This window comes from Alosa sapidissima, chromosome 11 (genome assembly GCF_018492685.1).
Source record: "Alosa sapidissima isolate fAloSap1 chromosome 11, fAloSap1.pri, whole genome shotgun sequence".
NCBI lineage: Eukaryota > Metazoa > Chordata > Actinopteri > Clupeiformes > Clupeidae > Alosa > Alosa sapidissima.
Genome location: NC_055967.1, coordinates 37,051,906 through 37,066,989, shown reverse-complemented (window position 1 = coordinate 37,066,989; position 15,084 = coordinate 37,051,906). Strand labels below are relative to the sequence as shown.

The window sequence follows — 15,084 nt, the reverse complement described above, 5'->3', positions numbered from 1 at the left end:
TCTTCAATCACACACCTTTGGTCTTCAACCAGTTGACCCTGGATGACCATGGTCCATTTCTAGCACGGATAGATTTCCAACAAATTATGTATTTTTTCTATAACAAATTTTATTATCTAATGGAATGCATGTGTGTTGTGGTAATGACTGGATGAGGATGCTCGGTTGTGACTGATTTGACCGTCTCCATATCTTTTGTCAGTTACACATGAACGTCTGGCAGACTTGAGACAGACAACAGTTTTCTTTTTTTTGTTTTCGGTCACACACATGTAGGCAAACAGGAAGTACAACACACTGAAGAGAACACACTATAGTACAGCACTTCCACTGCGTACGTGCAAAGATCATATCTGCAGTTCGGCCTGTTATACGCAGAGCAGTTTGTCCTTCACACACGGGGCTGGGGCGCCCCCGAGGGCCGAGCAGGTGAAATAGTTTTGTTCAGTGATGTTTTTTTTGTGCACATCAGTCACAAGGATAAATGAATCAAGTCTGAGCCCAATTCAGTCTTCATTCTTCCTAATCAAGAGCTTGCATCTGGCTGTCTGCACAAGGTCCAAACAAGCTTCTCTCCAACGGCGAGACACAAAATGTCTCCTCTCCCCTTGCACGCCCTCTCAGCAGAGCGTTCCGTTCTCCGGCCGAGGCTTGGAGCTCTCAGCAGAGCGTTCCGTTCTCCGGCCGAGGCTTGGGGCAGCGTGAGCGGGGTGGCGGGGGCTGAATGGACGGGGCCAGCGTGCAGAAGAAGCCGGCGATCAGCGTCAGGCCCAGGCCTCCCCAGGCACAGAACATGGACCAGCCGTAGCCGTGTCCGATGTCGTCCGGGAGGCTGAACAGGTAGCGGGGGTAGCGTGAGAGCTCGAAGTTGATGCCAGCGACACAGGTGCACAGAGAGATGATGCAGAACGTCCCTTAGGAGGAGAGAGGGAGACATTGGAGGAGGTGACCACTTAATTACTGCTTCAAAATGTGAACAGTTCAGTCAATTGAAAATATTACATTTGAGTAGTAGATATTATAACACACTGCCATCTGATATGGTAAATCTGAATGACAAGGGTTCAGCTTTGTGGGTCACGCCTGAATAATATATCACAATTATTCTGAAGAGCAGTGAAACAGTGAAATTCACATATCGGTTTTAAATGGCTGCATATGGTTTCTTTGTGAATTTTTCAGGGAGAGGGTTATTTAAAACTGAGGAGTGCTTTGTGGCAATATTTTGAATGATTGGTGGCATTGTGCTTCAGATTACCAGCTTGTCATATTCAATTAAACTCAAGGAAACTGGCAAGGTAAACCTTTTATTATCTAAGAAAAATCTTTCATTTATAATAATTAATCATATTTATAATGTAGGCCTAGTACTGATAATGTATCAGTATGTTTAATCGTCCATATATTATCCAACAATTGCATTGGAATAGTTTCATTCTCCCTCCCACTGGCTGGCCATCACTGGTGTATTTGTGATAGAATCTCCAAAGGGAGATAATATAGAGTATACACATTACCTCCCATGAGGAAGAGCAGACCCGCCACATAGTGCACCCGGCCCTGAACCCCTTACCTCCCATGAGGAAGAGCAGACCCGCCACATAGTGCATGAGGCCCTGGTGCCAGCAGCAGCCCAGCACACCGATGGTCCAGCCGAAGAGGATGATGGACAGGGCCATGCCCATGAAGCCTGCAGTCATACGCCGCAGGTCTGCAGACAAGTAAGAAGGCATTTTCTCTTGAGTTGGACTAATTCTACAATCACAACTTTGATGGCATGAGTTTGATCAAGAAATACTCTGTTACGATCACTTCCCATTTCAAATGGAGTACTCTATGGGCAACTGAAATACTCTATGGGCAAATGGAGTACTCTATAGGCAACTGGAGTACTCTATGGGCAAATGGACTACTTATGGGCAACTGGAGTATTCTATGGGCAACTGGAGTACCCTATGGGCAGCTCCCAACTGGAGTACTCTATGGGCAACTCCCAACTGGAGTACTCTATGGGCAGCTCCCAACTGGAGTACTCTATAGGCAGCTCCCAACTGGCGTACTCTATGAGCAACTGGAGTACTCTATGGGCAGCTCCCAACTGGAGTACTCTATGGGCAACTGGAGTACTCTATAGGCAGCTCCCAACTGGAGTACTCTATGGGCAACTGGAGTACTCTATGGGCAAATGGAGTACTCTATAGGCAACTGGAGTACTCGATAGGCAGCTCCCAACTGGAGTACTCTATGGGCAACTGGAGTACTCTATAGGCAGCTCCCAACTGGAGTACTCTATGGGCAACTGGAGTACTCTATAGGCAGCTCCCAACTGGAGTACTCTATGGGCAACTCCTCTATGGGCAACTGCTTAACAAATCTAATATCTAACTGGCGTCACTGAACAGCCATTTGAATATGTTATATGTATCCCAAGCAGTTCAATGGACCTTTCAAGGAATTCGTTTCAATAATTCATGCCCCATGCATTATCTCAGAATATAGCCTATAGTCCATAAAATGGGTCCACAATCCAAATGTAGCCCATATGGTTATCCCATTGATTACTGTGAATGAACACAGAACATTGACTCAGAGAGGTCCCACATTCTCCCACAAATCCTTTGCCACTTACGCAAAGCATGCCAGTCATCTTGCTGTATAATCTTGGTGATGTTGTAGGACAGGTCCTTCCGTGAGGAGGTGGAGGAAGAATAGTAGTACCTGATGAAGGAGCATCGCTGGATGTATCCTAAACACCAAAAGACACCAAAAAAGCATCTTCTCAGATTACATTATATCCATTCTGAGCACTGTGTGTATATTCTCTCTCTATATCTAACTTGTAGGATCATGGGTCTTGTATGTTGAGTAATAAGATATCATTTCACCTCTCTCTCTCTCTCTCTCTCTCTCACTCTGTCTCTCCCACTCTCATAGGAGGCGCTAATGGGTGTAGCAGCTAGTGAAGAACATGGGGCAGATGGCCGAGTCTGACAGTTTATTATGAGCTCTCTTCCTCTCTCTCTCTCTTACTTGTTCCAGCACCAGAACTCTGAGAGTCAGGCCAGATGGAGAGTGCCAAGCTTTGCCCCTCTCGCAGTAGTAAATACAGGAGGATCAGCGAGAAACCGGAACACACACTCATCTGCTCTCAGAATAATCACCAATCATATGGTCTGAATCAGTGCCCATGGCTTTCTGCACAGGAAAGAGCCAGCTGAAGCAAAATGGTACAATTCCATGCATAGGCACGATACACAATGAAACAATGATCTGATCTTTATAAATAATATGTTGTTTCTTAACTCCTGCATTAGATGGGGGGTGATTTTGGTCCATCTCTTATGCATGTTATTCTGTTTAACCCTGTAAACGTGGTTGATATTCTCGTCAAAGATAAGAGATCACAAACGACTGCCTTGCTGACAGCGCATGCTATTATGTTATACGGTGGCTCTCAAACACGTTTATGAATAGACTAAAATAGAATAGAATATGTGTATGTCCATAGCCTTTTCGCAGAATAAGACCCAACGGTAAGATACAGTTTCTTAAGACAGTTACGAGCGTCTCTTAGTATGGGATAGCCATCACTGATTGTTATTAATCTATATGTCATTTTGCTGGACAACATATGGCGTAACTCAGATATATGAAACCATAGGACAGCCTTGGCGCAAGACACATTGTTCACATTAAATGGACGTTTCATATGGGTACGTCTTACAGATCACGACATGACAAATTGCCATGTTAATTTGGTCACACGATGCGATATGAACTGGCCGCTGTTCATACCTTTCTGAATGAGGACCTCGATGTCTTGGTCAAATCCGAGTCGGTAACATTTGCTCCAGAGACCCATGTTGGTGGAATTATAACGCCGACCGCATTCATCCGCCGCGCTCATAGCAAATACCTGGCGCCTGTTTCGAACTAGGGCTGGTCTGTCTTCAAGGCGGTCGAGCCTGCCTCGGCTGGCGCGCAGCGGGAGGCTGGGGTTCGGGATGGAAATGAACCCCGGGTCATTCCTGCGACCTGTGAAAGTTCGACAGCGCTCCTTATATCTCCTCGCATCGGTTTCGTACCAATGGTTGGAACTGACAGCCACTGTCAGCATAAACAAGGCGACCAGTGAGAGACAGAGGCCAGTATAGAGCAGCCACCTCCCCGTCGCCATCGTTTCTTCTCAGGGCCGCATCAGCACCTCAAAACCGTGTACAGCTTCTTTTCCAACCACTGCATAGAATCTCTCTGTAGATTCGCTCCTCGCTTAAAAAAAAAAGATTTTAATTCAACTTTGCGATGATGACAAGGGCTATAATTCGCTTCAATATTTAGCGTAGGAATGGCCGTGTGTTCGCGCGCATGATAGAGCGAGCAGCTGGCTGTGCGGGTGCCCGACAAGCGGAAAGATGTTTGTCTCATTCACACTCCACAACGAGCCCTTGTTCTCTCTTGAAGATGTACCAAAATTCAAAGACTTTTCGCTACTGTGTTATAGGCTACTTGGCACACGTAGTCCCATGGCTCATCACTTCTTTGGATTATGGACTTCTGATGGGGGCGAAATGAAAGAAAAGACAAACTGTTCTTAGGGGCATCCTAATTTGTTACAATATGTTTGAACAATATGTTTTCTTAATCTGAACTATAACAAAAAGATGATGAATACCCCTAATGAACTGAGTATATAATCAAAAAAGTTAAGGACAAACAGAAAGCACCATGGAGGCTAAATCCAGCAGTTAAACTTCTAAAAAGAGAGTGTAGGAAGACTGAAAGAAAATGGCGTAAATACAAACTTCAGATCCACTATGAAATCCATAAAGAGATGCTCCGCACATGTAACTCTGAAATATGCAAAGCAAGACAGTCTTTCTTTTCTAACATTATCAATAGAAGTTCAAATAACACTCGTATTCTATTTTCAACTGTTGATAAGTTAACAAATCCCCCCTCACAATTAGCGCCTGAACTTCTCTCAACTAATAAATGCAATGAGTTTTCATCTTTTTTTAAAGGTAAAATTGACAAAATCAGACTCAACATATCTACTCAATTACAAATTCAACAACCTGAACTTCCAGCAACAAACAGAGGGAAACTAAACTTGATGTCAGAGTTCAGCTTTATAGACTACGAAACACTTGAAAAAACGGTACATAATCTCAGCTCTTCCACATGTGTCTTAGACACTCTGCCTACCAATTTCTTCAAAACTGTTTTTCACCTCATAGCGGCGGATGTCCTTCAAATTGTAAATGTATCACTGCTGTCTGGCACTTTTCCTAAGTCACTGAAAACAGCTGTTGTAAAGCCACTTCTCAAGAAGAATAACCTGGATGCCTCCATGCTAAACAATTACAGGCCCATATCCAATCTACCTTTTATTGGCAAAATTATTGAAAAAGTAGTCTTTAATCAATTAACCACCTTCCTAACATCAAATGGGTATTTTGATTACTTTCAGTCTGGTTTTCGGGCAAATCACAGCACTGAAACAGCTCTCATTAAAGTTTCCAATGACATACGCCTCAACACAGATTCAGGTAAAACATCAGTCCTAGTGCTACTGGACCTTAGTGCAGCATTTGACACTGTTGATCACAATATTTTACTACACAGACTAGAACACTGGGTTGGATTTACAGGCATAGTTATCTGCTGGCTAAAATCATATCTACAAGAAAGGAGCTTCTTTGTTGCCATCGGAAACTGTACCTCAACACCAACGTCCTTGACCTGTGGTGTTCCCCAGGGGTCGATCTTGGGGCCACTATTATTCAACCTCTATATGCTCCCACTTGGACAAATCATTCAAAATAATTTGATTTCATATCATAGCTATGCAGATGACACACAAATTTACTTAGCTCTATCACCAAACGACTATGGTCCTCTTGAATCTATGTGTCAGTGTATAGAACAAATCAACACCTGGATGTCTCAAAATTTTCTTCAGCTGAACAAAGAAAAAACTTATTAAGTAATTATATTTGGTAAAAATGAGGAAAAAATTAGGGTTGCCACTCTCCTTGACACAAAAGGGTTGAAGGCAAAGGATACTGTTAAAAATCTTGGTGTATTAATTAACAGTGATCTAAATTTCAACAGCCACATGAAAGCGATTACTAAATCAGCTTTTTACCACCTCAAAAATATTGCCAAACTCAGAGGGCTGATGTCAAAACATGACTTAGAAAAACTCATTCATGCATTTATCTCCAGCAGGGTTGATTACTGCAATGGACTGTTCACAGGCCTTCCTAAAAAGACTATTAAACAGCTTCAGGTGATACAAAATGCAGCAGCTAGGACTCTAACAATAACTAAAAGAACTGACCACATTACTCCAATTCTTAAGTCCTTGCACTGGCTTCCAGTAAGTCACAGAATTGACTTTAAAGCACTATTGCTTGTTTATAAATCAGTAAATGGAGCAGGACCTAAATACTTGTCAGACATGCTTCAGCAGTACACACCTTCTCGTCCTCTCAGGTCCCAGGTGAAAAACCTGCTAGTAAAACCTACAGTTAGAACTAAACATGGTGAAGCAGCTTTTAACTGCTATGCGGCTCAGCTGTGGAACCAACTTTCGGATGACATTAAAAAGGCCCCAACTGTAGCCAGTTTTAAATCTAGACTTAAGACCAAACTGTTCTCAGAGGCTTTCTGCTAACTGTGCCGAGTTACAAATTCTGAATCTGCCTTGATAATTATTCTACTTTGTCTTTTATTACTTTTTTTACTACTTTTGCCTTTGTTTTTGCTTACTAATTATTCTTTATTTTTAAATGATTTTACCTTGTGTTTTATGTTTTCTTTTTATTATGATCTTTACCTTTTAACTATTCTTTGACTATATTGCCCTTCTATGCTTTTATTTGTTATTATTGTTTGGTTTTGTTTATGACTCTCTTGACTTGAGTGTTTTCAAATATTGCAAACATATCCTAGATACAATTACATTTGAATGTTAAACAAACAAACAAAATATTAGAGAACCCTTCCCTCCAAAAGTCTGGAGGTGTTTAAAGTAGGCCTAACCTGATTACACCATAACATGAATAGCAAGAATAAAGTTAGTGTAACTTAAATATCTTGAGTGGCAGGAAAGGGTATACTACAGACGCAATAAAAATGAATTATTTAGTAGCATTTGCCAGAGAGTATAGCAATAATTTACTAGGATTTGAACCATATTAATATAGAATCTATGCATTTCTTGGGGAAATGGCCTGGTTCAAACAGCTGCCAGTCGCCTATCCCTGCTGAAAAAAACAGCTAGAAACCAGCTTATGCTGGTAGCTGGTTTTAGCTGGTCTTTGCTGGTTTTCTTCTAGCTCTCGCTGGTCTTTGCAGGTGTAGCTGGTTGGACCACCAGCTGGATATGCTGGCGTGACCATCTGAGGAAGCTGGTCATGCTGGTTTGACCAGCCTGTCGTGTGAGATACAGCTGGTGCAAGATGGTCATGCTGGTGACCAGCCTGTCATGCTGGTTTGCTAGAATGACCAACATAAGCTGGCATGGCCAGTTAAACCAGCACTATAGACCAGCAATACCAGCTAAAATGACTAGCTTGGGGTGGTACGAGAAGCAAAACCAGCTGGGTAAACCAGCTGAAGGTATGTTTTCGCAAGAGTTTTGCTGGTCTAGCAGGTCAACCATCATAGGGTGGTCAAACAAGCTGGACAACCAGCAAACCACCTTTAGCTGGTCAGGCTGTTTTTTTCAGCAGGGATGAAGGACATTATTTTGGACATTTAGCCAAAACTATTCTGGCTCCAGGAGATGGCTTTACATTAGATGTTGAGTTGGTGAGAGGATTTTGCATTACTGTATCAAGAGAATATGAAATATGGATACCATAGTGTTTTACAACACTGAATCATTGGTCAATGATTGGCTTCAGTTTCGCTTTCCAATAAGCCACAATATCGACACTCTAAAACAAATAGTTCTGAGGGCACAACCTACTGTGCCACCAAATCTCATGGCCTTATTGATGTTATGCATAATACACTGCTGTGCCTTTGAGCCTTGCTTTGAGCTTCATGTGGTCAAGTGAGTGTTATCTGCGGTCAAGTGCATGTCTGAGTGTTATGTGTGGTCAAGTGCATCTCTGAGTGTCATGTGTGGTCAAGTGCATCTCTGAGTGTCATCTGCGGTCAAGTGCATCTCTGAGTGTCATGTGTGGTCAAGTGCATCTCTTAGTGTCATGTGTGGTCAAGTGCATCTCTGAGTGTCATGTGGAGTCTCAGCTGTGTGTGCATTCTGTGTGGGATGTCTTGTCTTTCTGCATGTCATGGCCAACTGAAACGCTCAGTTAACCCAGACCTCATTATTTTGAGAAATGTGATGAAGTGGTTCCAGGAGTTACTGCACCATTATCAAAATGAGCTTCTCTTACAGGGAAAGCATTTTGCCTGCGTACTTGGACTGTGCTCCTGCATTCTATTACAGGGAAAGCATTTTGCCTGCGTACTTGGGCTGTGCTCCTGCATTCAAATTGAGATGTTACAGGATAATTTAAGTGTCCTGCCTCTTGTTGAGAACTCAAGATTCAAGATTCTTCAGGGAAATTGTTGGATGAACCACAGCAGTCTTGCTTTTCAGTGGTTCCCTATCTATGATAGCACAGTTAAACCTTATGGTTTATGAAATTACTTTGTATTTCTAGTGAATATCAGTGAAACAAAAAAGAGTTTAAAAAATGAACACAAAGCCAGTGGGAGGATGACTATGTGAGAAATAAGGATGTCCTGACTCGATTTAGGTGAGAAATAAGAATGTCCTGACACTGTGAGAAATAAGGATGTCCTGACTCTATTTATGTGTGTGGACATGTCCATCTGATTAGTGTTGGATAATGTCCCAGAAATGAGAGGTTGGGGAGGACTAAACTCAATTCTCACAGAGCAAAAGGGAGAGGAGGCCACTTTGACTGGCTGTTCTCCTAGATAAGGAACATTTTCAGAGGAGGGATTTCTACACACAGAAAATGGGTTGTTTGGCCAGAATTTAAATATTTCCAGATGTAATCTAACTGGAAGACAAAGGGGGAACACATGTGTATGTTTTACAGGATACAGCCTGAACAATGATACACACATATTCCACCTCAGTTACACTTTGATAATGACCTTTTAAAAATACCATTTTAACCATGATCACACTCTACAATACGTGATTACCTCTCCATATGAATTAACCATGATCACACTCTACAATACGTGATTATCTCTCCATATGAATTAATGACCCTTTTCATGTTACTGCTGTGTATGACCCCCAGGTCCATGTTGGTCCAGGGAGGTGATCAGTTGTTGTCTTTTCTGTTGTTTAACAGATTGGTATCCATACTTTTCCAGCATACACCCACTTCACTCACACGATACAATGTTTAGCAATGAGTCGTGATAATGCTGTAATGAGTCATTTGATAATGCTGTAGTGAATCATGTGATAATGAATCGTGTGATAATGCTGTAATGAGTCATGTGATAATGCTGTAATGAGTCATTTGATAATGCTGTAGTGAATCATGTGATAATGAATCGTGTGATAATGCTGTAATGAGTCATGTGATAATGCTGTAGTGAATCATGTGATAATGCTGTAATGAGTCATGTGATGAGTCATGTGATAATGCTGTAATGAGTCATGTGATGATGAGTCATGTGATAATGCTGTAATGAGTCATGTGATGATGAGTCATGTGATAATGCTGTAGTGAATCATGTGATAATGCTGTAATGAGTCATGTGATGAGTCATGTGATAATGCTGTAATGAGTCATGTGATGATGCTGTAAAAGTGTCCAATGAGTCATGTGATAATGCTGTAATGAGTCATGTGATAATGCTGTAATGAGTCATGTGATAATGCTGTAATGAGGCATGTGATAATGCTGTAATGAGTCATGTGATAATGCTGTAATGAGTCATGTGATAATGCTGTAATGAGGCATGTGATGATGCTGTAATGAGGCATGTGATAATGCTGTAATGAGGCATGTGATGATGCTGTAATGAGTCATGTGATAATGAGTCATGTGATAATGCTGTAATGAGGCATGTGATGATGAGTCATGTGATAATGCTGTAATGAGTCATGTGATAATGCTGTAATGAGGCATGTGATGATGCTGTAATGAGTCATGTGATAATGCTGTAATGAGGCATGTGATGATGAGTCATGTGATAATGCTGTAATGAGTCATGTGATAATGCTGTAATGAGGCATGTGATGATGCTGTAATGAGTCATGTGATAATGCTGTAATGAGGCATGTGATGATGAGTCATGTGATAATGCTGTAATGAGTCATGAGTCATGTGATAATGCTGTAATGAGTCATGTGATGATGAGTCATGTGATAATGCTGTAATGAGTCATGTGATAATGCTGTAATGAGTCATGTGATAATGCTGTAATGAGTCATGTGATGATGCTGTAATGAGTCATGTGATAATGCTGTAATGAGGCATGTGATGATGAGTCATGTGATAATGCTGTAATGAGTCATGAGTCATGTGATAATGCTGTAATGAGTCATGTGATGATGAGTCATGTGATAATGCTGTAATGAGTCATGTGATAATGCTGTAATGAGTCATGTGATAATGCTGTAATGAGTCATGTGATAATGCTGTAATGAGTCATGTGATAATGCTGTAATGAGTCATGTGATAATGAGTCATGTGATAATGCTGTAATGAGTCATGAGTCATGTGATAATGCTGTAATGAGTCATGTGATAATGCTGTAATGAGTCATGAGTCATGTGATAATGCTGTAATGAGTCATGTGATAATGCTGTAATGAGTTAGGGCTGGGCGATATGGACCAAAAGTCATATCCCGATATATTTAGGTTGAATATCGATATATATCCCGATATTTTTTCCGTAATGTTAGAGCTGTGAAATGAAATGTTCAGTCAAATATGAGTAGTTTTATTAAAACTCACTACTCAAATAATAATGTAAACATAAACACTGTATAACAACTGGACTGCCTTTTTTTAAATCAAAGCTCTGTAAGGTGCTCGTTTAAATAAAAAAATATCTTAAAAAAAATAGCTATAAAATAAAATAGGCCAATCTTTTTCTGAAAAAAATATATTTAAGCTTATATGAGAATACAATATTTTTTTAGTTTGACAACTATAAATGGCTTTTTAAAATCAAATTACAGATTTTCTTCTCTTACAAAAGAACAAAATATGACAAACCCTAGTAAGGGCAGCATTTATATATAAAGAGATAACAAACTGTGAACTGTCACTCTCATGTAAGGCTCACATGTCCTGCTTGACCACATATCGCTGGTCAACGCTAAATGGGTGACGTTAGCGAGCCGGTTTGCAAGGCTCTGTCTGACTTCACTGTACATTTGTGGCAGTGCTTCTCGTGCAAATCAGTTGCGACTGGGACATATCTCGGGTCCATGGTTTTCATTAGCTTTTAGAACCCAACCTGTTCCACTGTTGCAACAGGGACCATGTCTTTGGCAATGTGAGAGGACACCGCTTTTGTTATTGCACACCACTTGTCGCTTTTCTTCTCATGCGGCACACTGTGGAAAAAATGAAGCTTTGCAGTGAGCTTTGTTTTGGGGCTGGAGCTTTGTCGGGTTGTGGACGGCTTGGGTCTGTGGCTTCTGCAGCACGCAGTTTCACACACTCTTCATATTGCACTTTGTGGCACGTTTTCAAGTGGTGAACGATTCTTAGTGCTTCCACTACTGGCTGCAATGTGCTTATGGCACTCCCTACATATAGCGTGGTTTTGTTGCTCATCTGAAAATTTGTGTCCAAACCATCTCCAAATTATATATATATAAGTATAAGTATATATACTCTTTTGATCCCGTGAGGGAAATTTGTTCTCTGCATTTAACCCAATCGGTGAATTAGTGAAACACAAACAGCACACAGTGAACACACAGTAAGGTGAAGCACACACTAATCCCGGCGCAGTGAGCTGCCTGCTTCAATGGCGGCGCTCGGGGAGCAGTGAGGGGTTAGGTGCCTTGCTCAAGGGCACTTCAGCCGTGGCCCACTGGTCGGGGCTCGAACCGGAGAGTGCTAACCAGTGGGCCACGGCTGCCCCAATTATTGAGCTCCTACTTTTTCTTTTACTAACCAAGAGACTCTCCTCCGCATGCTCAGACGTTGTTGCTTTCTCCATGTTTGTTGAAGAGTGCCGGAGTGTCTCTGCCTGCCCCTATATCAATATATGCGATATGGTCTAATTCCATATCACATTTTAAAATATATCGTTATATCGCCCAGCCCTATAATGAGTCATGTGATAATGCTGTAAAAGTTTCCTTTGACTATGTTTCCTTTAATCTGACTTAAAAATTAGTATGTGGGATATATGCCAATATGTAAATACATACAGTATATCTGTGCATGCACCACATTCAAAACCAAGGCCATCTTAACATTCTTTTCATCTAATCTTTTTTGTCTACACTTACATGATACAGGTACAACATGTATTTTACCAAGCAGTTTGCCTTATGCAATTTGAATGGGATGAGTTTGCAGGATGTTTCAACCTACAGAACACAATTCATTTTTGGTCACTGTTCCAGCCAACATTTGTCTCTTGTATCATTCATTTTGACATGCTCCAGATTTTGTTGCAGTGGGCTTTTGGATTTTGAATGTCTTATTCTTGGCTTGTTTTACATACAACAATAACCACAGCCTCTCATTTGTCAGGTTCCAAGCTTTACTTGAGGGAATCACCACACACAAAACCACAACACAGAAAGCTAATCAAATCTATCTTAGATCAAAGCCCACTTTTTTATTTAGGCCAAACAATTATATGTATTTGATCAAATCACACAGATAGTTCTGGTCTCCATGGAAAGCAATCTGTCACATGGAAGGTTTGTAACTGATACTCTTTGAGATAACATTTTTTAATGCTGTGCACTATGCTGCATGACCAGTAGGGGTCAGCCAACTTCAACCAGAGAGTCATGCCAGTCTAATAAGGATGTTGTACAAGGGCAGCGTAAAGTGGAGGAAAGCTCGGAAAATCCCAAAGGCCCTGCATTGACTGGAGGCCCCCATAGAACGTAATGACCAGTTCAGGGGTCCCAATATTATATTCTTTCATACAACCCAATTTTTTTTGAAGCAGCCCCGAAATCTGATAAATACAAGTCTTACTGTAAGTCCCCTTTAGGTATGTGTGGCTGGGATGGCTAAATATTCAGATGGGTAAAAACAATGATCCTTAGAGTAACAGCTTAGCCAGTGCGCCAAATAACAGCTATTAGTTCATTCTTGAAGTGGAGATTCAGACAACAGTATCATTGGTTGCCTTTAATTGAGTCTCTTAAAAGTTATAACAATATCAAGATAGCAAGAATGTTTTTAGGTCTATATTAAATAGCTTGAAAATGAAGGACAGACTATTCTATTACCCACAAACATTTTACGTTTCACCAAGATATTTACTTTCCATCTTTGACATGATCACAATTTTTTTAAAACATTCTCCAGTGTCAAAATGATCAGTGTAAAATGACTCCTCGGTCTGAGGAAATGAGCTTGTGCATAGTTGATGTGTTTAGAGTTAACGCCACAAGATGGCAGCACCACAACTTGCAACAAAACCACTGCACCAGGAAATGACCCAGGTAGTGCACCTTTCTGTGTGATACATCAGCATCTGCTTCAGTAGACATCCTGTGGTACCTTTCTGTATGATACATCAGCATCTGCTTCAGTAGACATCCTGTGGTAGCCATTTCAAACACTGTCATCATCCTTCCCCTTAAACCCCTTCCAGAAGAAAACATCTACAACTCTATCAGACAAGACTAAGCCCATGCAGCTTTGTCCACATAAAAAACAGAATCTACCTTCCACCCTCTTTGCTAGCTTCTTGTTTGAGTACATTCTTCTCTTATCCTCTCATCAATATGGCAAGCTAGAGGTTTGTTATCCACAGTGGTGCATTGACAGTTCTGATCATCCGCCCGCGCTGCTCTTCCACGACTCTTGTCCCGTCCATCCAAATGTGAGGAGCATTGAGGAGGGCCCACACAGGAGCCCAGCCCCACCCCCAGCCCCCGCTCAGCAGCCCAGGTGCTGAGGAAGCACTATCAGAGGAAGGTGCCTGTGAGTAATGCAGCCAGACAGCACATTCTGGGCCAGTGACAGTGAGTCAGCAGCATGGAGGCTGAGAGAGAGAGAGAGGGAGAGAGAGAGAGAGGGAGAAAGAGAGAGGCTGAGAGAGAGAGAGAGAGCAGGAGGGATGGAGAGAGGGAGACATATGGTCTTTCTCTGTATCAGTATCAGTGTGTAAACATATAAACATGTGTTGTCTGTACACAGAGAATCTTCACGTTTTTAATGGTATTTAAACATAGACCACAACTGCTCAAGGCACAAGTTGATATGGAAAACCTGGAAGGAATATTTTTTAAAAACAACCAATGCAAATAATGAGAATTGTACTTTAACAACACCACCATCAGAAGCAGCAACATTATATTATTATTAAAATAATTACAACATTATAATTATAATGAATCATAATCATAATTGTAATTGTATTTATAATTATAGATATAACGATACATGTAATACCTCGGGCTACACTGAGGGAGCAGTAGCCGCAGAGCTGTAGTTCCCTCTCTCTCTGTTTCTCTCTGTTTCTCTCTCTCTCTCTCTCTCTCTCTCTCTCTGTTCTCTCTCCCTCTCTCTCTCCCCTCTCTCTCTCTCTCTTTCTCTCTCTGTTTCTCTCTCTCTCTCTCTCCCTCTCTCTCTCTCTCTGTTTCTCCCTCAGTCGGGCGGTGCTGCTAAACTGCTGAATTCTGTATTTCATGGAGGACTGCAGGAGCCTGAGGGGAGCTGCACTGAGGGAGCTGCAGAGCCTTCTGACCTGCCTGTCCTTGACCGCTCTTGAGGGAGAGATGGAGAGGGAGAGAGAAAGATAGAGGGAGAGAGAGAGAGGGAGAGAGAGAGAGAGGAAGGTTGTATTGGAGAAGAGGGGGGAAATATGCATTAAAGAAACACAAAAATGGATTGTGTGTGTGTGTGTGTGTGTGT

General features: G+C 41.6%; 1 protein-coding gene across 2 annotated transcripts; it reads right to left on the bottom strand.

The window, feature by feature from the left end:
- Positions 1 to 79: 79 nt before the first annotated feature.
- Positions 80 to 14,504, bottom strand: tmem178ba (transmembrane protein 178Ba). 2 transcript variants are annotated; one of them, XM_042110076.1, is made up of 4 exons: positions 13,893 to 14,504; positions 2,630 to 2,746; positions 1,574 to 1,711; positions 80 to 914 (listed from the first exon to the last, which is right to left on the bottom strand). In XM_042110076.1, the coding sequence occupies exons 1-4, from the start codon at positions 13,927 to 13,929 to the stop codon at positions 661 to 663; spliced, it is 546 nt and encodes a 181-aa protein (XP_041966010.1). In that variant the 5' UTR covers positions 13,930 to 14,504; the 3' UTR covers positions 80 to 660. The 2 variants fall into 2 exon arrangements, with proteins under 2 accessions (XP_041966010.1, XP_041966009.1); XM_042110075.1 differs by lacking the exon at positions 13,893 to 14,504 and adding an exon at positions 3,796 to 4,620.
- Between the last annotated feature and the right edge of the window lie 580 nt (positions 14,505 to 15,084).